This window comes from Thamnophis elegans, chromosome 11 (assembly GCF_009769535.1).
Source record: "Thamnophis elegans isolate rThaEle1 chromosome 11, rThaEle1.pri, whole genome shotgun sequence".
In the NCBI taxonomy this organism is placed as follows: Eukaryota; Metazoa; Chordata; class Lepidosauria; order Squamata; family Colubridae; genus Thamnophis; species Thamnophis elegans.
In genome coordinates this window covers 30,630,289-30,657,491 of record NC_045551.1, presented here as the reverse complement: position 1 = coordinate 30,657,491, position 27,203 = coordinate 30,630,289, and the positions used below count along the sequence as shown (strand labels likewise).

General features: G+C 37.1%; 1 protein-coding gene and 1 long non-coding RNA gene across 2 annotated transcripts in view; both read left to right on the top strand.

Moving 5' to 3' along the window:
- The first annotated feature begins 129 nt into the window (after positions 1-129).
- LOC116515054 lies at positions 130-9,177 on the top strand. Its single transcript, XR_004256186.1, has 3 exons — positions 130-270; positions 8,959-9,053; positions 9,138-9,177. It is a non-coding gene; the product is annotated as an uncharacterized LOC116515054 (long non-coding RNA).
- A 33-nt stretch (positions 9,178-9,210) lies between these two features.
- Positions 9,211-27,203, top strand: part of LOC116515010 (cohesin subunit SA-2-like) — a 55,207-nt gene continuing 37,214 nt past the window's right edge. Inside the window, 15 exon segments of the mRNA XM_032226884.1 lie at positions 9,211-9,257; positions 9,537-9,675; positions 12,084-12,168; positions 12,809-12,955; positions 13,099-13,195; positions 15,366-15,442; positions 16,166-16,184; positions 16,187-16,236; positions 17,710-17,846; positions 17,848-17,912; positions 20,600-20,751; positions 21,749-21,822; positions 22,265-22,388; positions 23,194-23,292; positions 24,422-24,501. Of these exon segments, the coding sequence (XP_032082775.1) occupies positions 9,626-9,675; positions 12,084-12,168; positions 12,809-12,955; positions 13,099-13,195; positions 15,366-15,442; positions 16,166-16,184; positions 16,187-16,236; positions 17,710-17,846; positions 17,848-17,912; positions 20,600-20,751; positions 21,749-21,822; positions 22,265-22,388; positions 23,194-23,292; positions 24,422-24,501 (1,256 nt within the window). The 5' untranslated portion in view covers positions 9,211-9,257; positions 9,537-9,625.

The following is a 27,203-nucleotide window of genomic DNA, read 5'->3' as shown; positions in this document are numbered from 1 at the left end:
CGGCAAAGGAGGGGAAAAAAAAACCTCCGAGGGGTGGGGTTTGAAGAAAGCTTCTCCCTTCCAGATAAGGAGCCGATAATCTTTTCCGGGCGGCTGTCACCACATTCCTTTTTCATTGGGTGGGTCGAGACGCGTGAAGGGAGAGCGACGGGAGGAGGGCGGGAGTTGGCCCTGGCTCTGCGCCAGGGATTGAATCAGCCACAGGGACCGCCCTGCTTCGTTCTTTCGGGTCCGAATCGGCTCATTCTCTGGACCGGCGCAGCCCGCTGGGTAGGGGGCGCGCGCGCGGTCCCTGTCCGTGCTGGTGGCTGGGTTTGGGGAGGGGTGAGCCGGCCGTGGACAGAGCTTTGCTCCCTCTTTGGTTCTCCCAGGGGCTGCAGTTCCCCGCTTGCAATAGGGGCTTGCAATAGGCGCCCTGCAGCTTTCCTCTCTCGGTGTCTTTCTGTAGCTGCTCCGCCGCTCTCCTTTACACTGGATTTACTATCTCGTAATGTATAGCCCCCTCCTTTATGATCCCCCCCCTCGTTTCCCCCTTCCTCTTTCTTTGGCAAACCCAAAACTTCCTTGGCTGAGGCTTTGTCTAATTCCCATTCACGGTCTCAACCTCCACTTGTGAGTTCTTTGCGCTGAAAGCTTAAAAAAGCTGGAGGTAGCGTCTTTGTGATTTGGGAGGTTTTTTTCCCTTTTTGTATCCGACTTTGACAGGGCAGGGTAAACTCCTTCCTTCATGTACATTGCTGCCATATTTGTATGTTTGTCTTTGATTTGCGCCCATGGCGATATGAAATGTCTCCTTTCTTGCACTATCTGCACTATACTTTGTGCAGCTTTGCACAACAGTTAAAGGACTTTATTTTCATGTTACAGAGTCTTATATGGTCTATTGCATCATAACAATATTTAAGTCAAAGTAAACCTTCAATGCCTGGAATGCACTACCTGACTCTGTGGTTTCTTCCTCAAACCCCCACAACTTTAACCTTAGGCTTTCTATTGTCGACCTTATCCCATTTCCAAGAGGTCTGTAAGGGACATGCATAAGCCGAAGTGCCTACCATCCCTGTCCTAATGTTCCTTTTTATTTGTATGCACTTCATGTATTCAAAATTATGTTTATACTTATATATGTTATCTAATACATGCTTGATAAATAAATAAATAAAATAATAATAACGAAGTAATGATCTAAACTTCAGAGGCAAGGAGGTAGAGAAAGAGCTTCCTACCTGTCAGATCTTAGAATACTATATATACTGTAGAATCTATGCTATCTGTGTCAAGCCACCACATACAGTACATAATTTCCACATTCCCTCTATCTTGGAATGGGAAATGCATCTGTTTTTATAGTGTGTCCTGTGTGGCATAGTTTCTATAGTAATCTAAAATGCCGAATGCAAAGATTCAGTTGGGAGTTCAATTCCCAATAGGGTTTGACCATCTGGTTACTTGCGTTTTGATGATTCACAATATAGATGAAATCGGTAACAAGGCATTTTCTGGTTGTAACTGTAACTGTGTTTAAGAGTATTTCATCAAGAACAAATTATTAGAATGTCCCAAAGGTGCTTTTTCAAGAGGCAACTGGATTTTCTGTTTTTTCTTTGAAGATGTTTTGCTTCATGGATGACAAGTGAAACATCTTCAAAGAAAAAAACCCCAGAAAGTCCAGTTGCCTCTTGAAAAACCCTCTTTGGAACAATCATGACCTCCTGGATGATTGAGAATCTCCATAGACAAATTATTAGGATGATTGTGGTAAGAGATTTCCAATAGATACTCACTTAAGAATGTGAGTGCAGGGGAAAAAAGCTTTATATCGGCAATCTGCTGATTTAGAGTTTTGAGTTCTGAGAATATGATATCTAGTGACATCCTGCTTCTAAATGACTTGGAAAAATTGTTGATACTAACAGTGGTTATATTTGTGAGCATTGAGACATTGTGAAAATACTTTACCATTAAGAATAGTACCTTCAATGGAGATATGTTTTCTTTGTTCTGAACATGAATATCTGAGGGGTTGCCACAAAGAAGAGGGAGTCAAACTATTCTCCAAAGCACCTGAGGGTAGAACAAGAAGCAATGGGTGGAAACTAATCAAGGAGAGAAGCAACTTAGAACTGAGGAGAAATTTCCTGACAGTTAGAACAGTCAATCAATGGAACAGCTTGCCTCCAGAAGTTGTGAATGCCCCAACACTGGAAGGCTTTAAGAAGATGTTGGATAGTCATCTGTCTGAAATGGTATAGGGTTTCCTGCATAGGCAGGGGATTGGACTAGAAGACCTCCAAGGTACCTTTCAACTCTGCTATTGTATTGTATAGTATATGTGATCAAATAATTTGATCAAATAAATGATCAAAATAAAATGAGAGGTCAATGAATAAAAAATCTTCATTCATACCATTAGTCTTCTTTCCCCCAAAACTCCAAATATTTTAGACTTTATTCATATGAAAGGTATTAGAGTGTTAGCTTCCTTAGATGTCATATTATAACATCTATCCCATTGTAATTTGATGGCTCCAAATTATAGTGATTTTATTATAGTTTTATCTTAATATATTATCTCCTATATTGTATTATATTGTGTGTATGTGTTTTTGCTGATGCTTTAGTTAAACTAAATTTGTATGTCAGTGGTTGCATGACCTCTGTAGGTGACATATGCTAGTAATATTTTATTGGTCATTGTTTCCTATATATTGGCCAAATTTATGTAGGGTTGAATGGAATATAATATTCCAAATGTTGTCGTGGATTTATATATGATCTTTATATGGCTTATGTTCTAGATCAGTGATGGCGAACCTATGACACGCGTGTCAGTGCTGACACGCGTAGCCATTTGGGTTGACACGCACAGGATTTCATGCGATTCATCCTCGGCTCCTGCACGGCCACCGAGGATGAAAGAATCTGTGCTGGAGGAACGGGGGGGGGGGGCGGGACGTGTGATCTCCCGCGCCCACACTCACTTACTGTATCGCCGCCGCACCTTTCTGAGCGCAGGGGCTGCTGGTAAGGCGTGCGTGCCGTGCGCACACACGTCATCAGCACGGCGAGGGAGGACCCGCAGGAGAGGAGCGCGGGAACAGTGCGCGCCTCTCTCCAGTCAGGCCGGCACAGAGAGTCTACTCCTGGGACTGTCGGTTACGACCGCACCACAGCAGGGAACAGCGGAGTGCCAACGGGAACTGTGAGCGCCATTAGCAGCAACTATTGGGGTGCCATGGACTTGTAATTGCCCACAATAACTGAGATAAGTGAGGGGGAGGTTGTGTTAGCTTGTTAGGCTAGTTAACCCCTAATTGGCTATCTATAATTCTATCTGCTGTCACTGGCCCACTGATGGAGCACCCAAAAAATAAAAAACAAAGGTTAAGTAAAGAAAGTGGTCACTTTTGTCGAAGTGACACACAACGCGAGTTATGCTCGATTTTTTGCCGATTTTTGACACACCACGTCAAAAGGTTGTGTTTGATCTGACGTAGCTAGTTGACCCTACCCTCCTGAAGGCTTCTCCGTACTAATTGCTAAAAGATTAACTGAGGGGAGCACAGACTTTGATTTTTTGGCTCGCTTGATTGCTTGTCTTTTATTTTTATTCTGGAATGGCTCCCAAACCTAAACAGAAGCGCTTCCTTAATAACATATCTCCAAAAACTGCTATGAAGTCGCTACCCTTGTCTCCTACACCCTCCACGGGAGATTTGCTAACACAAGAATTCCTTCTCAAAACGCTTAATGATTTCAGACAGGAGATTAATCAACTGATATCGGATTTATGTGATCAATTTGATGCTAAAATTGCTCAGGCAAAGCAGGATATGATCGGAGTAATGACAGTCATGACAGATTATATTGCTGAAACGGAGGACAAATTGGAACTTTGGAAGAAACTAACCTTAATCTGATATCAAAAATTCAAACGTTAGAACAGGAAATTGAATCTGCCCAAAAAGAACTTGTCATGATAAATTATAACAAGACTGCCTTTGCTATACGAGTTAGAGGACTGCGTGAAAACCAACAGGAGAATTTGAAACAGACATTCTTTGAGGCTTTCAGTCGCTTGGTGGGAAGTCCGGGACTTAACTTTGATTGGCAGATTCAAAGAATTTACCGCCAGAATTCCTGGGTAGCAAAACAGCGACAGCTTCCGAGGGACATAATAATATACTTTACTACAAGGGAATCTAGAAATGAGATAATACAGAGGCTTTACGGAAAGAGGTTGATAATTGATGGGGAGGACTTGATTGTTTTTAAAGAGATACCATTTCAAATATTAAGAACAAGAAGACAGTACGCTTTCTTAACCGAAGAACTCAGAACTCTCAATTCCATACAAATGGGAAGTCCCAGCTGGTATTACAGTTACATTTGGCAACCAAAAACACCGCATTAACTCTGTTTGTGAAGCCCGAAAATTTTACTACGAGACCCTGAAGGCGGGACTTCCTGATTCATCCGGATCTGGGGAGAGCAAGGAGAAGGAGAAGACAAACAGCGAGACACGTGGCTACAAGGCGGAGGGTGTTGTTTTTCTCTTCCGGAAGGGCAGAAGACTAAAGAATAAAGACTAAGCGATGTTTTTAAAGTTTTATGATTTCCGTCTGGGATAAAATGGAAAAGTGGCATATCGATGATGAGACATGGAGACTGAAAGAAGCGTTGCTGATTGTGGACATATATTGTACAGAAGTTTTGTCTGAACTCTAACTCAAATTGTGCATGAACTATTTTCTTAGGCGAGGAGAGCGGAAATTGTGATCTTTTTGAGTTGCGGTTTGGGACGAACGGAGTTGGGAGGTGCGTGGGAGAGGGAAGGGCAGCGAAAGTTTAATTAGATTACCTGGGGCTAGAACGCAAGCTGATGTTTGTTTGAGTTGCTATATCAATATAAAGTTAAGAAAGATGGTCGGAGATCTTCAGGAAAGTGGAGTAAACATGGGAGGAGCAATGAATGTGGATAAAATATATTGTGGATATGGATAAAGGCAGGGTGGAAGGTAAAAAATTTATATGTGGAGGTGGGTAAGGATAGAAAGGGAGGTGTTGGAAATGAAAAATGAAAGAAGTATTTGAGTTTAATGGTGTTATAGAAAGGTTTGGATATTTGGATAAAAAGAGATAAATTAAAGGTCTGAATAGATAGACAAAGCAAGGAGACTTTTAGTTGGGGAATTCTAATTGATCAACTTACCTGGCTCTAATACAGTTTGAAACCCTGCAGTAGCAAAATATCGAAATTTGGAATGAGTCACATTGTTTAAATTTATAGATAATGGAAGCTGTGTTAACGTAGTGGGTTTATGACCCTTTTTGTTTCTTTCTTCTTTTTGTGTGTGAGTGTGGGTGTTTTTTTTTTTTTTTTTTTTTTATTTCTTATTTTCTACTATTTTTCCTTTTCTTTTTGGCTTTACTTTTATCTTATTTTTTTAATTTTAAAGTTAGCTGGCCTTATTATACTCAAATGCTGTTAAAGAATTATGCCGGGCATGGGACCTGCGAAGCCGTAAGGGGGTTAGGGAGGGGGGATTATAGGGGGGGGGAGGGTGGAATTACAGTTTCAATCTTTAGAACAATAAGAATTCACTTGTGTACTGCGGCTCGTTTTTCTTTTTTTTTTTTTTTTTTCTTTTTCTTTCTACTTTTATTGTAAAAACAAATTGAATTGTATGGATACACCAAAGTGAGGAGAAGAGGGAAAGAGAAGGGAGAAGTAAAGAGGGAGTGAGAGGGAATGTAAGGAGGGTGAATGAGGAGGGGGAGATGTCTGAGGGGGTAGGGAAGTAGAGAAGGGGGAATGCTGGAGGGGTGAAAGGAAAGTTGGAGGGGGAGAAGAGAGGGTGTATGGGGAATGAAGTGTTATGTTGGGTTTTTTTTTTCCTTTTTTCTTTTTTTTATGCACAGTATATAAGTGATTGTATAAAATGAAATGAAAATGAAATAAAAGATATATAGCAAAGAAAAAAAAAAAAAAAAAAAAAAGGTTGCCCATCACTGTTCTAGATCATGGGCATCAAACTCGCAGGGTCATGTTGCTGTCACGTGATGTTTCAAGACTTTTTCTCCTTTGCAGAACTGGGGTGGGCGTGGCCTGCACGTGACGCATTGACCCCTTGAGCTGCCAGTTTGACACCCCTGTTCTAGATTTAATCCTTTCCCTAGTGCTAAATATTTTTTATAACAATAGTTAACTTGAATTTCCTTTTTATTCCTCAGAACACACAAACTAATTTAGGTAATTTATTCCTTGACTACTTTATTAACAAAGTGTATCTGGGTTTTCTTATTTTCCATATCTTTTTTTAACTTGGCAAAAACCTTGCCTTACTTTGTATCCATTGGACAAGACTTCCATTGTTGTAGGAAATTGGTTTTTCCCCCTTTTACAGTTTCATTGATTGTGCCTGTTAACCTCACTGGGAGGCTTTCATACCCACTGGTGCCTTTCCTAAAATGTATAGTACCTTCTGGTGGAGCATTTATTACTATGGTTTTAAGTAAAACATATTTTCTTAAAAGATTTTATCTTAGAATCCTCATTGCAAGGTTGTTTTAATTGCTATTTCCCTTTTGAAAACCATTGTTAAATGTGATTGGGCAGAACTTGTAGGACCACTTTTTATGTCACATTTCATTACAGTATTGTTATTGTTTCAGTGGGGTTTACGCTTCATTCCTGAGCAGGAGCATTATCCAGAAGAGTGCTTAAAACTGTTACCTATCCTGTTTTTTAAAATTTTTTACAGATTTGTTTACCTAAAATACTCAATATTTACATGCTAATTTTGATTTTATTAATTCCCAAGGAGGCTTCCTTAATAAAATATGGCAACATCAGTATTCCCCAGTATCTTAATATTCTACTTATCCGGGAATACCTGTTACATAGTCCAGATGTTTTCTTTATGGTTGTCTTGAACCCTGACCTTGTATTACAAGTTAGTTTATATCTGCAAAAAGCAGCCACTACACCTTTTGTGCATCAGAAATGACAGTGAGGGAGGATATGGACACTTTGAAATAATAACATTACAAAAAGTCATTTTTCCAACTCCCTTAATTATGCTTGATTCATGTGAGGCCTGTACATATTTACCAAGATAATCCTCTAACCTAAAACATTGTCAGCACCTGACTAAATAATAGAAGGTCTTAGTGCAAGGATATCTGCAAGGACAAATAATATGTTGATTATGTCATCATTCAGACATTATGTTCTTGTGTCAGATGTTAGGATACAAATACATACTATTAGCATTTGTGTGATGTTGTCATAATGCACATTGTTTTGATATTTCTGTAATTTGCTGAAGGCAAGATTGTAGCAAGTTTGCTACAGTCTGAACATACAATCCCCTATTCCAGTAGTGCCTTTTTGGCACCAGAGACCAGTTTCATGGAAGACCATATTTCCACGGATCTGGGGGGTGGGTGGGGATGGTTTCAATTGCTCACCTCCAGCTGTGTAGCCCAGTTCCTGTACTGGTAGTCTTGGTCCATGGCCCAGGGCTTAGGAATCCCTGCCCTAGTCATTATGTGGATTGTTCTCACATACTTACATCTGAGCAGCTTACTTTCTGATGTTATATGGTAAAGGAAACTTCTTGACAGTAGTGTTTTATGATAACACATCAAATAACATATCAAGTAACTTTGCCCGCAAAAGCTTATTTTAAAAGAGGACTATGATTAGGGACTAAACCTGTGACCATAAAATGAAATGATTTTTTTAAGGGATGTAATAAATAGGGGATCAGCTCAAGTCATAATGTAAGTCAAAAGGTAAAGGACCTTATTAAATGGAGACTGTTTGCTTGTATTTTTGAATGGAGAATTAAACAGGATGTTGTGTTGGCGGCGGGGGGGAGGGTGAGAACTCAACCCATCCTTACCTGGGTTAAGACTAGCAGTTAAGACTAGCAATAGACTAAAAGAAAATCTATTTAAAAAGTGCTAAGATGTGAGAAACCTCTGGAAGGGCTACACTTTGTAAAGATGCAACATGGTTCGAAAACAATAATAGAAGAAAAAGTAAGCAGCTTTAATTCAGAAAGGAAAACCGAGACAGATTGACAGAGGTGGACTGCAGCAGTATTTACTTTCCCATATTTTAATTAAATTCAGCACTGAGAAATATATGTTGCTTATTTCAAAGGAAGAATGTCTCAAACCCCTACGACTGCTGGAGACCCTTGACAAATTGTCATATCTAATGCTTTTTGCATTAGATGCATTGTTCATCTTCAATTATTCAGGAGAGGGTGTGGCAAAACAACTATGTACACAAAGAACTAAATGTGTGATTGAAAGCTGGTATGAAATTTTTTAAAGATACTGTAGAGTAGAGCATATAGTGCCCTTTCTTTCTCTTTCCTTCCCTCACATTCTTTCCTCTTCCAGCCCCCATACTTCAACAAATTACACACACACACACACACACACAGTTGGTCAACAAATTATATACATCAATTGATCGCAGAATCAGAGCATCTTGCTTGAGTATGTTTATAATCCTTGCAAAAGGAGTCTGTTTTTCCTTACAATATTAAATGCATGTTAAATGGGTGTTCCCTTAAACATCCTACGCATCAACTCTATGCCTCAAAGTGTGAGCTACTATATTACCAGTAGTATTTTTCCTCATGTTTGTACTAACTGCTGTCTGCAGTTGGATAACTGGCTTTCATCATAAATGTTGCTAAATTACTTGTGATATCTGTAGGATCGTTGACACATAATGCCATTGATTAAAATGTTACTGAAGTTTCATTTTGCTAAAATTAAATTATACACTTTCCTTGGGAATTGCTACTTTTGTATCTTTGAAATGTTTCATGGGATTGTGTATTTCAGTGTTGAAGTTTTGTTACTGCTGTTCGCAGGGATGCTATGGAGAATAAACTGAATTTTTTTCTGTTTATATTCTTTTTCATATTGAAGTGTCTGCTCTGGATGATTTACTTTCTGCCCTGCTGAGAGGATGTAGTGGTAATGGAAGTAGAATCCGGTCCGGTTGCCAATTTCTCTAACCACAAGTAAGTTTCTAACAATAGCATATAAACATTACCTTGGTATTTTATTTAAAACTATGTTTCATTAAGTTATGTTTATTGTTTTAGAGCCGAGGTGGTGCAGTGAGTAGAGTGCAGTACTGCAGCCACTTCAGCTGACTGCTAGCTGCAGTTCGGCGGTTCAAATCTCACCGGCTCAAGGTTGACTCAGCCTTCCATCCTTCCGAGGTGGGTAAAATGCGGACCCAGACTGTGGGGGTAATATGCTGACTCTGTAAACTGCTTAGAGAGGGCTGAAAGCCCTATGAAATGGTATATAAGTCTAACTGCTATTGCTGTTGCTATTGTTTGGAAATGTGGATAAATGTTCATCTATTTATAGACCTGTTCATTTGTTACACAACCAGAGTTTTTAAGTTAATGTTTCAGATAATCCCATCCATTTCTGAAATTTCTCTACAGTAGAGAAGTTGTGGTGAATAATACTGTGTGTACTTTGGCTTCCAGGTAGTACTTTGCTATTGTAAAGTTGTGTGAATGCCAGCACTCACAATTCCATACATTTAAAGACTGTTCTTTACATACTTCGAGTGTGAATGTCTCCAGGAGAAAGATGTCAGTTCAGTGATGTCAGAGAGGATCATGGGTGAGTACTTAGCCTGATGCCTAAACACACCATTCTATTCAGCTAGGGGAAAAAAAAAAGCTCTTCTTTTAAAAGTAGTTTATTTACTTTATTTTACTTTAAATAGGAGAACCAACCATCCAAAGTTATTGTTTTTTCTCAAAGGAGAAAAGAGAAATGACTTCCCTGCCTACATTCAACACTACACTCACACTGTAGCTGGTTGTGAACATTTGCCACACCACTTAGAATAGATCTCTCAATCCTGAATTTGCAGCAGGAAAAAAGATAGAGGGATGGCTATATGTAGGACACAAGCAATGTTGGTTTTCTGACCTATGGCCAGAAGAAGGAAGAAATCAGAATATATGGGTAGGGACAGATTGGATGAAGGTACGTACACACACACACACACACACACACACACACACACACACACACGGAGCAACATAAACAGCAGTTCAAATTAGATTTTTCTTTTTCCCTGTGAGATATATGGATGAGCAGAGAAGTTTGGTGAGAGGGAAACAGGATTGGAAGGCTAGAAATGATTGTCTATAGAGCTATGAGAAATGTTAATAAAAGTCAAGTGAAAGATGTCCTGTGCCTACCACTTTTCCCACTGAAGACAAATGCATTATAGATCTGGAATAGAAGTAAATCATAAAAGTAGTTGATTTCAACCAAAAATGTTAAGCCCTAGTATCCTGGCACTGCTTCTCCATTGTGAAGTATGTATCTGTTGCCAAAACCTTATGTACAAGTAGTCTTCGACTTACAACAGTTCATTTAATGACTGTTCAAAGTTACAATGGCACTGAAAAAAGTGACTTATGACCATTTTTCACAGTTACGACCTTTGCAGCATCTCCATAATCATGTGATCAAAATTCAAATGCTTGGCAGCCAATTCATATTTATGACCCTTCCAAGGTCATTTGATCACCTTTTGAAACCTTCTGATGAGCAAAGTCAATGGGGAAGCCAGATTCACTTAAAAGCCAGGTTACTAACATTAACTGCAGTGATTCACTTAACAATGAAGGCAAGAAAGGTTGTAAATGGAGCAAAACTCACTTAACAAATATTTCACTTAATAACAGAAATTTTGGGGTCAATTCTGGTCATACGTCAAGGACTATCTGTACCTGTTATTTAATGTATCAGGTAGCTTGATGAAAGACAGGCCTAAATTGAATGGAAATGTGGAAAAGATCCTCAATTTGGCACTGGTTTATTGTAATAACTCATTATTAATTTTCCTGATGCTAGCGAGCAATTCCATTTGCAATAAGAACAACACTGTAAGCAATCCCAGATACTATTTTAAGTTTCTACATAATGGCACTTGAGCATACTGGGAAATAAATATGAAACTTAAACTTATCTAGCACATTCAAAACGATGGATTGAGAAAAATCATTTTGAAGGTGCGTCAGATTTAGAATTATATTTGGTTGTACTCTTGAGATTTTACCATCTGCATACAGATGTCATTGCTTTTGTCTTTAATAATACAGTAAATTAGAACTTGAATAAGCATCAGTTATAATATTCCTACTATCAAGTCAGCTGAATGGAATTTGAGACATTCTAGATGCAAATGACATACCTTATCTTAATTTATTCTGATTGAATGTATATAAGATATACGGTATATAAGGTATATAAGATATTCAGAATAAATAGATAATTGGACAGTGAGACAGACAGTGTTTGGAATTGCTGCCTCATTTTTCTCCCCAAAAGGAAATCAAGCCCAAATTAAAGATTGTTACTTGCATGTTAGTCTATGTTAAATAAGTTCGTGGGAAATTTGATTGAAATACTAATATAACACTGTTTGTAGTTTTATTATGAAAACAATACTATTTATATAATTGGAGTTTATTTTATTTTACTTTATATACGTATAGTAAAAGAAGTGCTTGTTTGATAGATTTCAAAATGGTTTTACTGCAATGACTTTTGAACAGATAATGTGAAAATATTTTCCTGTTTATTTTATGTGCATTTGATTTTCACATAACAGGAAAAGTGCCAGTTGTTTGGTAAAGATTTCTTTCAGATTTTTCATAGAGAGAAAATCACATTCACAGATATTTAGCAGTAGAGGGAAACCTGATTCCAGCTTTCTGTAGTTAATTTTCATTAAAACAAATGTAATACATTTATTTGCATATTCTGTGGAATATCTATTCTGGCTCTATATTTGCTATATATACAGTTTTACGCTAGGCAAATATTGATACATTATTTGTTTTAAGAAATTAGCTTTTGAGTATCGCTTCTAATGTATTTTTTCTCTTTGGTGGATACATTGATTTAGCTAGCAATCTCTTTAATAAGATTACAGAATAGTATGCTCTACTCTCTTAAATGTTCATACCTCATATGAGTTTTTTTAATGTTTTTAAAATTATGTTCAGAGAAAAAGGAATCCAAGATGACGTTGCCCCTGAAACCACTATACCAAATGGAAATTGCTTGAGAAATAGCAACACTGAAGTTTTTGTAAGTGCTATGATTTCTATTTCATAAAATTAGATGGGGAAAAATGGAATTTGATCTTGAACCTCACTGGGTGCAGTTTATAGCTTAAAACCATATTGGGGAGTGCTGTCAATTTAATATATTTAAGTTCAAGAGTATGTCTAGAGTTGACCTATACTATTATTAATGTGAAATGGTTACATTTTGTAAATGCCCATATAGGTTGTCCTCACTTAAGGACACTAATTGGAAATACAACTTTTCTTCAGTAAGTGAAGCGGTTGTTAATGAAACACCTGACTGTACCACTTAGCAATAGCAGTTCTGGCATTGTAACTACAAAAATTCCTGAATGAATGTTTAAATGGGGACTTATAAATGTATTTATTATATCTACATCCCCTCCCAGTGAAATTGAACACTCCTCCAGCTGATAATGCTGGATCAATGTAGTTGGTACCTCTGTATCTATTCTGTAGATACAGTAAAATGTAAAGAAAAGTTTTATGAATAAGGAGAATAAATAATATTTAATCCTGGACTAATCAGAGTTAATGATTGTGGTGTTTCATGGTATATTAGAAGCCATTGTGGACTTTAACTCTAATCAGAGTTAATGATTTCCTGTGTCATGGAGTGGATTTCATCTTTATCATTTTAGAAAGGGAAAAGAAAAGTCCGAGAACAATGTGAAAACAGAAGAAGAAACTCTTCCAATAGTAGACGATCAAGCCAGCTGCAAAATGGAGAAGTGGTTGAAGCCGTTACATTGTTTGAGGTGGTCAGTATGGGGAAGAGATCTATGCAGGTACATCGACATATTTTTTGGATTAACTGGACATCTATAAATCAAACTGTTTATGAAAACCTGTTGCTTTTCTCTCTTTTATTTCACTGTTGTGATATGTCATTTTTAAGTTTTTTATCTGTTGTTTTTTTTTGAAATTTGGTTCAGCCTGTGGTATGATGATTGAAGCCTACAAAAAGATAGAGTGGCTGGCTCTTCTGGATCTCATTAACTTCTTCATTCAGTGTTCAGGCTGTCAAGGTAAAAATCCCTTTTTCTACATTACAAATAGCAATAGCAATAGCAGTAGACTTATATACCGCTTCATAGGGCTTTCAGCCCTCTCTAAGCGGTTTACAGAGAGTCAGCATATTGCCCCCAACAATCTGGGTCCTCATTTTACCCACCTCGGAAGGATGGAAGGCTGAGTCAACCCTGAGCCGGTGAGATTTGAACCGCTGAACTACTGATCTAGCAGTAGCCTGCAGTGCTGCATTTAACCACTGCGCCACCTCGGCGAGAGACATTCAATTCTTGTTTACAATGCAGGATTATATTTGTTGATGATTGGTCCATGTAGACATAAGGGTGGACAGAAACTTGCAAAAATGGGAAGCATCCATTGTTAGACTCGAAGACCACTATTGTACGCATACATGAACAAATGTTTCCTAATCTCAAGGTTGGGAAGAAAAATTCAATATTTCTATTTTTAAAAAATGAAATTTCTTTTTTTGTTCACAAAGTTAAAATACAAACTCCAAATAAAAAGGAAAAAAATATAAGAATGAAACAAAACAAAACATGGAAAATGTTTATAAATAAACCCAACACATACACGTACAAAGTTGCCCTTCGTTGAATACTGATAAATATATTTCAGCAATAATAGTTTCCTCCCCTTGTGAAACAGGCCCACAATGTTATGAACTTCTACAACTCAGTTTACCCAGCTAGTTTGACTTGGCATCTATCTTGTGTATTAACAAAATCAGTTAACAGGTAAACTCAACCACAAGTTACATTACAGAGCCAAGGTGGCGCAGTGGTTAAATGCAGCACTGCAGGCTACTGCTAGATCAGCAGTTCAGCGGTTCAAATCTCACCAGGCTCAGGGTTGACTCAGCCTTCCATCCTTCCGAGGTGGGTAAAATGAGGACCCAGATTGTTGGGGGCAATATGCTGACTCTCTGTAAACCGCTTAGAGAGGCCTGAAAGGCCTATGAAGCGGTATAAGTCTACTGCTATTGCTATTACATTATAAAGTCCCCTTAACAATCTATTATATTTAACTCCAGAAAGCCCACAATGGCTTCTAATATACCATGAAACACCACAATCATTAACTCTGATTAGTCAAGGATTAAATATTCTTTATTCTTCTTATTGATAAAACTTTTCTTTACATTTTAAACTGGGATTTTTCCAACAATTGCATTTCACCAAAGACATAAATCTGTTGTAAATATCTCTACAGCATTTGTTGTTCAAAGAATCTTTTTACAAGTTGAAATGGACATCTCTTGGCAATTGTTTTCTGATTGGATATAATAAGTCCATTCCCCAATTTCTACCAATCTTCTTAAGAAATACCAGTTCATCACTCATCAATTCTGCCATCTCTAAATCTTTTGAACTCATGCCTCTTTCAGCCTTTTTCAACAAGGTGTAATTCTCAAACCAGGTTCCAAACTTCAAATCTGCTAGCAACAAATTAGATTCCAATCTATCTGATTGTAAGTCTGGTTTAACTGCTATTACTTGCATCTAAGTGCCATCTTTGGGTTGATTTAGACCTGTTGTTAATTTATCAATTCTTTTATCCAAGTTTTCAATTAGCGCTTGTATGTTGAAAAGCATTTTTTTCAAGGCTTCCCAGAAGGAATTGCCAAATTTTTATTGACTTAAAAAAGTGGAAGAAGAGCTACAGAATTTACACACCGGAGCAAACAAGTCTAGGGCACTGTCTGGGTTCTGTCATATGCAGCTCTTTTCCACCTGTATGGCTTCTATCTTGTCTGCAATAAAACAAGTTATCCAGCGATGTTTATTGGTGACCTTGTATCATAAACAAAATCCTGAATCCTGAAGGCAAATGTTGAAAACATTGGAAATTCTGAGATGCTAAGCATATTTGAGATATGCTTATGAATATTGTACCAAGGGTTATCAATCCTGTGCGTGTTTCACCTGGATGTGCATTCCAATGAATTATTCATAGATGAGAATACAATTGTAATTAAATCTAATAATTAAATAAAAGGCAACATAGTACAATGGTGCAGGATATCGATTATGCTGGATGCTAGTTTTTTGTTGACTTTTGAATCTCTGACACTGTGACCTCATCATTGTTTTAAAATAAAGTTTATGTGAATACTACTGCAATACATTAAAGGCTCATTTAAATTTCCTATTGTTGTTTCCATAGGAATGGTTACTGCAGAGATGTTCCAAAGTTTACAGAACTGTGAAGTGATGCATAAAATGACAGAGAAATTTGATGAAGTAGGTCCCTCCTTTCCTAAGGCAGGAGAGCACAGCTTCATTGGTTTGAGGGACACATGGGAGGCATGTAGAAGGCTATAGTCCAGAACTGTTGTGAATAATTTTTAATCTGTAATTTAATTTATTACATAGCTTTTATTTTTAATTGCATTTAGGTAAGACTTCAATAGCAGAATAAATAAAAGTAGCAGCTTTGTAATGTCACTGTGACCGGCGCACTGTAGTTTACGTGTTGAAATAAATCTGGGAAATCCAGATTCAACCTTCTGTCATGGAAGCTCACTAGATAATTTTGTCTGTTTTAGGCTAATCTCTGCCACAGGGTTGTGGTGGGAAAAATGAACAGGGAAGCACTATGTACCATATCTCTTTTGGTTTGCTTCAAAAAGAGCATGGTACACATTAGCATACAGACGTTTAAGCACCCTAGTCAAACCCCAATTTTCAATGTTTCTGAATGTTTTATATAACAGCTCATCTGTGTGCTTCTTCATTGACTTAAGTATTGATGGCAGTTTCACTCATGAAAACTGAAGATATAGGTAGGATTTTGCCAATACCTTGGAGGTGATAAAGAAATCCTTACTTATACGGAAATGTCAAAATACACAAAAACTGTTTGAATTTAGCTATGGGTGTTTATAATTGTATTTAATTATTATGAGAACATTGACGTTGTTAAACATCACTGCTTAAGTTTTGTTTTGCCTTTATGTATTATAGGAAACAGGATTGCAATATAAAGGTTTATGGCTTATCCCTGGATTTTGACTGTTACGTGGCCAGTGGACATGGTAAAATAATTATTTAATATATACTCAACCCTTTATTTTGCTGGAATTTATGTAGGGATACCAAATAAGGTTCTTAGACTGCATGCAATACATGTAGTGACAGTAACCAAGATTGCTGCAAACTTTCACAAGATTCCAGAACCTGTTCAATATATAATAAAAAGGTTTGCATTTTCTAAAATACCAGTAGGAGTTCAATTGTTAGTCAGTTTTTATCATGTATTTTAAAATGTAATTCTTACAAATGATATTCTTTATTTCTCTATTAACTAAAAAGAATTATGTTGCTTAATGCACATTCTTCTCCTACCTTAAACCAAAGGCAATTATTTTTATGTATGCTAGCAATATGTGATCGGTTGCTAACAAAATCAAGAAAAATTCATGCAGGCTTCTTTAATTTTATCTTGCTGCAGTGGTGGGTTCTGGATCCCGTTCCAACCAGTAGGGTTGGAATGGGCCCGGCGGCATCCACATGGACGCACTCAGTGCATGTGCAAGCGTCTTAGTGCCTCCGTGAGCCTCTGCAACGCTCCAGCTGCTCAGTGGAGCATCGCGCAGGTGCTGTACGTGCTGAAAACTTAAAAGACCAGTAAGGAACTCAGGCAGATGGGCCCTCCGGAGCACCGTACCGGAACGGTATCCGGTGCTCCGGGCAGGCTCCGGTACGCCCGTATGGGGGCGTACTGCCTGCAACCCACCACTGCCATGCTGTACTATTCATTCCACCTCATATCCTTACAGTTTGGAGAGGTAGGAAAGGTATGAAATGTTGGAGCTGAAGTGAGCCTTCTCAGAGCTAATTGTGAGGGTTGAGGGCACCCCCTGACACAGATAACAACAACCTTCTCCCTAATTGGACAGTGGTAATCTAACAAATAGACTACCGTTCCCAGGCATAGGGCATACATTCAGTTGCTATAAAGGTATCAATCTCATGATATAAAATTGGCAATCAGAAGTCAACCATATGACTTCTTTCTCATCTGCAGTTTAAGCTTAATCTTATAACTCATCTAGTCACAACTGTGAATCTTCTGCTAAACGAAGTAAGGGGCTAAGTTGTGAATAAAAGGAGATCTTCTTTACTACTTAGTATTGGTTGGAAAGCTTGAACTGATTGACAAAGCTGGGTTTAACATTACAGTCATGGTTTACGCTGACTTTGGTGATCACTGTCACTTCAAGAAAGAATTGTATGCTATGTACATTGATATTGCATGTTATTAAAGGCTGTTAGCAAGTCCAACTAGGAGAATCTTCTAAAATTCAGTGTCTATAAAGTTGTAGCCCCATCAGACTGTATACAATTGCTTTCAGATGTGATTCCAGATGTCAAAGCTCTGTGTGAACTTTCATGTCAAAGCATTGTCCTCTGCACTATTCCTGCATGCCTTCGATTCTCTTCCATCAAATTGAACAGCTTTGTATCAAATGTTCTCAGATCATAGTATATTTTTACATTTCTTGCAGGGCAATGAAGACTATCCACTCATCAAACCAGGATCCTATTGGAAGAAGTTCAGAACAAATTTTTGTGAATTCACTGCAGTACTAGTCCAGCAATGTCAATGCAGCATTTTGTATGACAGCTATTTGATGGACACAATCATCTCTCCTTACGGGTTTGGCAGATTCCATGGTCAGAGCATTCAGGCATACCAGTACATTGGCAGGTGTGGACAACAGTATGCACTGTTACTATTTAGTAGTTGGAAGTTTGATACCCTGCACTATTGAGATGGTGAAAACTAGAGATTGTTGGTAAATTTAGAGTAAAAAAACCCCACCTCTGGTGGCAGGTACATAGCAGTTTGAAAAGAATCCATCAAGTGACCCTTTAACAGGAGCATTGTAGCACTTTGTAAATCTGCTTTTCCTTGTGGAGCTTTATGCAATTCAAAAATTAAGGAATATAGTGCTAACATGAAAAATGGTATCACTCTTGAGTTATGGAAGATATGAAAAATTATCTAGTCTTGAACCAAATATTTTTCTAAAATTTGTAATTTGCTGACTTTTTGCAGAGTTACCATTGAATATGAGGCAAATGTTGTGCCTTTTAATACTGGAAGTATGGGAAACTGCTGGCCTATTCAAAACATTCTGTTTGCAAGTGGTTACCCACTGATTCAAACACTGAGGTAGTCTCCCATATTATTTGCTATTATAAAAGAATGATCCTGTTGAACTCAGATTCCATTTGTTTGCGGATTGGAGGAACTACTTAGTGATACATGATCAATAATGTTACTGATGAAACAACTGGTGCTGTCCAGACAAATAGATAAAGTAGAAATATACATAGTCAAGATCATTGTTACATGGAAATGTTTATACTTACTCCTTCAACCATTCTTTGTCTTGGAGTTTATAGTAAGAAAGCCATACCTTCAGGCTACTTATCTGAACGGATTTTTCTTTTTCTCAAACAGCCTTCTGACTAATGGAAGATCTCATACTGCCTAAAAATGTTTATAACCTCAGGTTTAGGCATGAGCTTTAGCTAGGACTCATTGCCATTTTTGATCCTGAAATCTCAGGATGCATTTCAAAAAATTCAGACTAGAGAATGCATCCAGTTGGAATGCTTCACATCCCAGTTTCTGGAGATTTGCATTGCATATGTCTGATATTATTCCAACCAGTGTGTAATTTCCCTTGGCATCTTTGAGGGGTTTATGTCTGTGTGTTTTATTCCAGAGAAAATGAAGTTGAGACTGGTGGCTCAAACTATGGGCCTCAGCTTCATGTGTCATGATTTCACCCACTAGAACTAACACTTAATTAGGAGGTACTTTCCAGTTCTTCCATATTAAAGAAGGCTGTTAGATTTGCTAACAGCCTGTTATGGTTGTTAGGCTGACTGATTATTTTCACGCTCTGTAGACAAAGTTGAGTAGTAGATAAGAAAAAAAAGTTGAAGGTGTAGCCAGAAATGATGCAAAACATCAATCTAAGATGATGGATCATATAATGAAAAATTTGTTCTGGAACTACTGAAAACTATAAAAAAGGAAAACAAAATAAATATATATTAAATTAATAATAGACTTATAATTACAATAACCAGCACGATTATGGGACCTATCAAACATCGATTGCTGGAGAATGTATTGTGATGGTTATGTTATGTTAATTGCAGCAAGGCTTATTTTGGAAAAAGCTTGGCAATCAACCCAATTATCATCAATTGAGGAGTGGAAAAAGAGGTTACAGACTATTAAGTATAGAATAATGTAATAATGAATGATTATTTATTGTAATAATTTCTGAAATAACGACCCTTATAAATACTACCAGGATAAAACTAGGTGTCAACTTCGAACTGAATCTGTCAGAAGCCATTTTCCTATTCTACAGAGTGGGGAGGGGGGAAGGAGGCTGGGATGCTTTGCTAGATACAACACAGAACTTTCTCATGGGAACCAAGGTCATCTCTACAGGCGATGGATAAAGTCGGGGTGGAGTGGGAGAACCCGCCAATTGACTTAATTGGCCAATGTGTCCTGTGACATTTGGGAGGGATATTTCCTATTTTAATTATACAGAAACCGCAGGAAATGTTTAGAGTTGTATACTTAAGTGTGCCAATATGATGTACCCAATAAAGAAGTTCTTTGAGGAAAATCCTAGCCTTGGAGTCCTGATTCGCTTGGGTTCATTAGTCGGAGTCTTGACATTTGGTTCTAATTATTTTTATGACATATGCTTTGCTGTAGCATTAAAATTATTATTAAACAATAATTAATTAGTACTTTAAAATAATTTTAGATATTTGTTAAGAAAATATTACTTACCTAATTTTGGGACTTTGGTATACTGGCTAAGGCAGTATAAAGTAAAAAGTAGGAGACCCCTGTCCCAGTCCTACCTTAGGCACAAATCCAAATTGGTGAGCTGGGCCAGTCATTGTCTCTCAGCCCTAGAAAGGAGGCAGTGGCAAATCTGAAAAACCTTGCCAAGAAAACTGCAGAGACTAATCTAGGGAAATCTCCAGGAGTCAACACTGGCTAAGGCAGAAAAATAATAATGTGTTTTGGGAGGCTAATTTGTGAATGGTTTTTTGTTTTTTTTGCTAGAATTTTATGGGTTTGATACTTAGTGACAAGTTCTTAAATTAAACAATTTGATAGACTCCAGGGTTTTTTTTTACAGCTAAAAAGGTAGTGTCAAACTTCTGTTGAAAAAATAATAATTCAGTGATAGCAAAAACTACAGTCATAGCTAAGGTAAGTTAGCTATGGTGCTTACAGTTAAAGTAAGTTATTCCTGAGCTCTCCTTTTTTTTATTCTAGATTTCTAAATTCGTAATGTTAAGATTCTAGGCTTGATTTTGGTATTGTATTTTTTTTGTTTCCAGCTATGAAGCTTCTTACAGCACTTGTAAATCTAAATCTCTAAATCGAAGTAAGTAAAGATAACCTGGAAAGATTATATGAGGTAGAAAAGAAGAGGATCGTGGGAAAGAAAATCAATTCTAGACTGGACCAGCTTGAGAGAAAAAAGAGAGAGGTGGGGCAATGTTTCAAGGGGAGATAAAATGTAATTCATGAACCTGAGACAATGTTACTAGATTTACCATTCAGTGCCATTAGCATTTAAGCATCTGATTGGGATTGGCCTTCGACAGCCATCCTGGTTACAAAAGCTTCCATTTATTGGAGAATTATGCTCTCATATGATGCTATAAGAGCTGAAGAATGGTTAGGAATGGTGTTAAGATCTATATGGCACTGAGCTATTGTATCTGAAATTAATATCTACTGGGAGAATTGTGACTTTTCCCCTTTTCCATACTATGAAGTGGCAAGTATAAGTTTGCTAAGAGGAAAAAGAAGTTGAGCTTGCTTTCTGCTATAGACAACTGTCCAGGGAGGAAATACTGAACAACATGGTAGCTATAAGAACTTCTTCAAAGTTTCCTGAATTTTTTTTTATATGCTGCTTTTCTAACTAAGTCTATTGCATTTTTTCCTGGCCTGGTAACCCCTGGGAGGGGTGTTGGAGTAAATTCCTGTTATCCTTGGCTAGTAACTGATGTTGATGGAAATTGTAGTCCATTGTATTCAGATTACTATATGACTGCTCTGTTGGTACTAGCAAATTGAATATATCCCAGCAGGGGGGATCACGAGAGATGGAAGGAAGGAAGAGAAAAATTGCCCGAAGAGAGTGTCTGCTTTAAACATAGCTTCCACAATCCATAGATTCTGCCAAATTGTAGCTTTTAAGATGACAGAAAATGAAGATGTGAAAAACTAGTAAAGCATTAATTTAATATAAATTTATATTAATGTACATTTATTGTAAATGTAAACTAAATTAAAAAACATTTCATGGACTAATTTAATGTAATTACAATGAACACAAACTATCCTGATATAACTACATTTTGGGAGTGTAGCCAGTGATGAAATCCTCTGAAGTGAAAGTGTGGCCTGAAAAAAAATCACTGGATTAAAGCTTTTCCTATGTGGGAAAAAACCTCCCTCAAATTTTCTCATTTCAGTATGAACAGAAATCTCTGGAAGTAGAAAATATGATGAATGCGATTTTTAAGGGGACCTTTTTGCCACGTTATCGGTAAGAATGTTTATGTGTTTCCAAGGAGTGTAATTTATTAAGAATAGATTGACTGAGAAGCTTATTTGCATGTAATCATTTGAAGTTGCAATGTAAAATTAACAATATTCAAGCATTAGGATAAATTGTATTGAGAGTTGCAAGACATCCCATGGCACCCGTTTTCAGCTTGCATTCATTCTCCTGATCCTTATGCATTTGAGAGATTAGGTAAAAAGAGCCTTCTCCAGATTTCAGGTATTATATTGAAATACAGTGCCTGAACAAGACTATAGTGTCTGCATATTTGACTGGTTTCATCAAGAATATTCAGAGCACTTCATACAGTTTTATAGTATTTAATAAAGATTATTTATAGCAGATGATACCAACTATAGAATATGTAAGAATGTATGAACCAACTCATGGAAGCTCACACATTTTTTTCCCCATTTGTTTAAAGTGATATTATTCCAGAAATCCGGGCTATTTGCATTGAAGAAATGGGCACCTGGATGATAATTTATCCTGATACATTCCTAAATGATAGTTACTTGAAATATCTTGGATGGATGCTGTATGATAAAGTGAGTTCTTTTATTAACAACTGGAAAAATATCAATCTCCTTTTTCAAAGATTGTTAGTGTTTTCATTTATACATGCTTACATGATGATCTTCCATTGAACAACAAAACTAAATCTGAAGAATGGGGTTACAGACAACACATTTTATGTTATTCTGATTTTTCCTTTTTCCACCTTAGAAAAACCAAATAGAAAATAATATAAATTTAAATCAAAACTGTTGCTGAAACAATTGTCTAGTTTTGTTACAAGACTGATAATATGATTGGTTTTAGGTTGGAGCACTGCTGCTAAAAGCAGAAGGGCATTGTAAGGTTAGAACAGTCCATTTCAAATTCAAAGTGTTCCAAATTCACAATATTTTATTTACACTTCCATGGTTTACTCTTGAGACAGATTGCATGTCCAAAAAATCAAGTACAAGGAAGAGTATAGGCCAATACTGCAAATGCCCCCCAAAATTGAGAATTCAAAGCCACGTGTCCCTGCTGTCCCAAATTTAATGACATTTACATAAATCTTGGCTAAGAGAAATTTCCCAAGCCATACATGTTCGTGCATTAAAAAAACTACCCAGAAAAGTACACATATCTCAATTTGTTACAAGCTGCCTCCCAAATTGTAGGCAAAGAATCATAAACAAAGCAGTATGTTGAAATAGTTTCTCTTTGGTGTGACCAGGTTTTGCTATCAAAAGGTTGGCACTTGAGAAATGAGTTTCCTGCCATTGTCTACTGAGTAATACTGATATCTGTATAATTTCACCCATGCCTATGATTCCCACTCTGTTTTACTTTTCCTTGTAGAATCCTGAAGTACGGCTGAAGTGCCTTCAGGCACTACAGGGAATATATAGTCAAAAAGAGGTTGTTTGTAAAATGGATCTATTTACTAGCAGGTTCAAGGTAAGTTAAAATCAGCATTTCCCAATATGAACTTGATGATATCAGGGGATGATTGTTTTAGAACCAAACTAGACTCACAGGCCCTCAGATTTGTGGGAAGGAGGGTTAGAAACACAAATCCCTTCATTGTGAGTGTTCAGTATAATTTTTTTCCCCATTGCAGAAAGACATATTTCAGGGCTTGGATGCTTACTAATATATAAGCATATTCTTTGCCACCCATCTTATGACTCTGAGTGGCTTACAATAAAAACTTGTCAGAATATAAAATCATAATAAGAATAAACTTAAAAACAGAATTAAAATTAAGCATGCACTCTTAAAAGTGGAGAGAACACCCTCAGAACACCAACCATTTACACTCTTTCTCTCTCTCTCTCTCTCTCTCTCTCTCACGCGCACGCACGCACGCACGCACACACACACACACACACACTTTGACAGAGCCAATTAATAGTTTAATAGGTTCCTGTACATTAACTTTTGTCTGTTGAAAGTACACATTTGGTAACTTTTCTCATTCAATCTTGTTGTGATATGATTCATTTAGTAAAAAAAAAATATTGTTAATTCAAAATCACTTTTTAAATTGTTCTGGAATTTCATCTGGAAAAAAAACTGTTTCTCCAAGGCATTTTTATAAAACTAATTAAGAAGAGTTACCAGTTTTTGTTGTAAGTGGTTCCAATTATTAGAACCAATATCTCTTCAAACATTTCTACAGCAATATGTTTCACCTAATATAGTTGGAATCAATAGCTTGAGATTTGTGTCTATTTTGAATCAGGACGCTGAATATTCCAAGCCTGCAGGGGGTGCTACAAACCATCCATTGCAAATTCTAAACATCAGCATTCAAGCTAAAAGAAATAAAAGAACAGTTGTGGGTTGTTTTTTTTAACCTTACACAATTTAAGGTCGTTCCCCCCTCCCCTTCCCCGATATGACTTAGCAATGAGTTATTTTTCTATGTATGATTCTTTTGAAATCCCCAACTATATATAACTTAATAAAATTGAAGGAGCAGTTAATTCTATTCCAAAGCATTATGTCAAAAGGATACATTTCTGTAGCACAAAGCAATTTGAATAGAAAGTATTCATCTCTCTCTTGCCTTATATCCATTTAGGATCGAATTGTGTCCATGGCTCTGGACAGGGACCATGAAGTAACGGTTCAAGCCATGAAACTCTTGATGGTTATATCACAGTAAATAACTTTTTCACTTAAATATGATGTGATGTTTAATGAGTGTAAGATGCAGTTTTGTAACTAGTTAAGGCCTCATTAGCATGCCAAACAGGCAGTTTGCCTTAGATCATTGTAAAGTTTTACTGCATAATTGAGATTTGCTCAAAATCTGAACCCTAATGGAATAACACAGTTCATTACAATGTTCTCTGCAAATACATTATTAAGTATTATGCCTTGCAGGCAATTTTTTTTAAAAAAAAATGTGCACAAGATTTTGAGCCGAGGTGGCGCAGTGGTTAGGGTGCAGTACTGCAGGCCACTTCAGCTGACTGTTATCTGCAGTTCAGTGGTTCTAATCTCACCGGCTCAAAGTTGACTCAGCCTTCCATCCTTCCGGGGTGGGTGAAATGAGGACCCAGACTGTGGGGGCGATATGCTGACTCTGTAAACGGCTTAGAGAGGGCTGAAAGCCCTATGAAGCGGTATATAAGTCTAACTGCTATTGCTATTTTTGCAATTTATTTTTTTTACTACTTTTTACTACTCTAACTTGCTTTTGTTACTCTTAGATTTCAATCAGATAGGTTGAACAGACAAGTTGCTTTTACCTTTTTTTAGTCTGCAATGATTCTTTACAAGTGTTTTGAAACATCATCTGTATGCTTCTGCTATATTCTGTATTTAGCTGTGTGCATTTGTTACTACACCAAAGGTACCTGAAGCATATATTGCTGCTTTAAACCTCAGAATGAGGCTATCTGAATTTACTACATTGCTATTGATTTTCCCATAGATCAATTGAATATGATCAAGTTGAGTTTTAATTTCTCTAAATAATACCCTGTGGTTTCTTAGTTTGATTCCTATTTTGCTTGGTCAAGCATTAACAAAAGTAGAGCACTTTTAGAAATACAGTAATGAATAATATTGGTTTCTTGCTACAGTTTTTCTTTTTTCTGCTTTGTGGTTGAGACGTGGATAGCATTGTACTGGCAATTTCTACTGGAGACAGAGAACCCGTGAAAATAGCAGCATTATGTCATCTGTAGATGACATTAATTTCTAGCAGTTAGAAACTAGAACAAAATACATTGCACTTATCATTGTACGCATGTTGATCCTGTACTAGGAGGAGTAATGTGCTTTTGTTATCATACAATGTTGTATCCATTAATGTTATGCTTGTTCAACTTCTGAATTGACAAATATTGCATTGGTACTGCAGCTGCTGAGCACTTTTGTCTTTGCATTTGTTCTGTTGTTCATTTAAACAAGTGATTAGCTAATGTCCTGTCTAGAAATAAATCTCGTGTCTATCAGGTCAGGTAAATCTTGTTCAAATTAAAAAGGTCTACCTCTGGATAGGAGTAGACCAGAGGACTGCAGCCTGAAACTAAGTACAGGTAGTCGTCCCTTAACAATAGTAATAGGGATCAGACTTTCCATCGTGAACAATGCAGATGTAAAGTATGACATCACATGACTATGTTGCTTAGTGATGAAAATTCTGGTACTTCCAGTTACTGTCATTAAGTGCATCATGGCAGACCATTAAATGAGGGCAATTACAACCTCCTGCCATCTTTTCCATTGACTTTGCTTGTAAGAAGCTGGCAAAGAAAGTTACAAATAGTGGTCGCATGAGCGCAGGATGCTTCAACTTTGTCTTTGCTGGATCACAGTCATCTGGCCATGGAGACACTGTGATCCATGAAGTACTCTTGTAAGTTCAAATGGTTACTCAACAAGTGATTGTTAAGCAAGGACCCACCTCCGTTAGACCTGTGTGAATTATTTGAATTGATGTTTTAATCAAGTACTGTTACTTCTTGATTGTATCATTCATTATTCCAAAGAATCAAAGAATCAGTCTTGAGAGTCTTTTCAAGCAATGTGCACATATATGTCTATGCACAAAACTTTTCCTGGGGTTTATTTATTTATTTAAAACATTTATATGGCACCTATATTAAATAAAATAACAGATGAAATTAAATAACAATTATAAAAATTTAAAACTCGTACTACCTCCACTTTAGGGGTAAAAACAAGTTTTCACAGCCTTTCAGAAAGCAAAAGAAGTAGGAGCTCTTTACCTTGTGGGGGGGGGAGACTTCCACAAAGTAGGCACAGCTACACAGGAGCATTATGTACAATCTTGGTCTTAGTTTGGGAAGGCTGTTGAATTTCACGAAGCCCAATTGAGTCATTGTGATTGAACATGCCTTCAATAAGTTTCATGGTCCTAATAAATAAACAACACTGAGCACCATAAAGGGAAATAGACACATAGACATTAACAACATCTATAGACTAGGCAAAAGAAATAACCAACCATCCTCAGAGAGAAAAAGACTCCAGCACTTCTCCACCAGTAATCAGCACATAGAAAAATTAGGCTTAAGTTAAAACTTCCTCCCTCCCTCCTCCCTCCCTCCCTCCCTCCCTTCCCTCCCTTTTCTTATCCTTGAAGGATAAGAAGTTATCATAAAAAGGGCACATAATAGAATGTCAGATGCTTTGTTTGCAAAATGTTTAAGTTCTACTACAGAATATCAATTTTGTCATTTTTATAAAACCATGTAAAATATAACAGAATTAAAACAGGACACAGCCTGTTGACCTTTCACTACATCTATAGCTCAGGAAAACTTTAAAAAATTCTTTTCATTTTTCAAAGCAAGTTTGACCAGTGGTGACAATTTTAAAAATTGTGT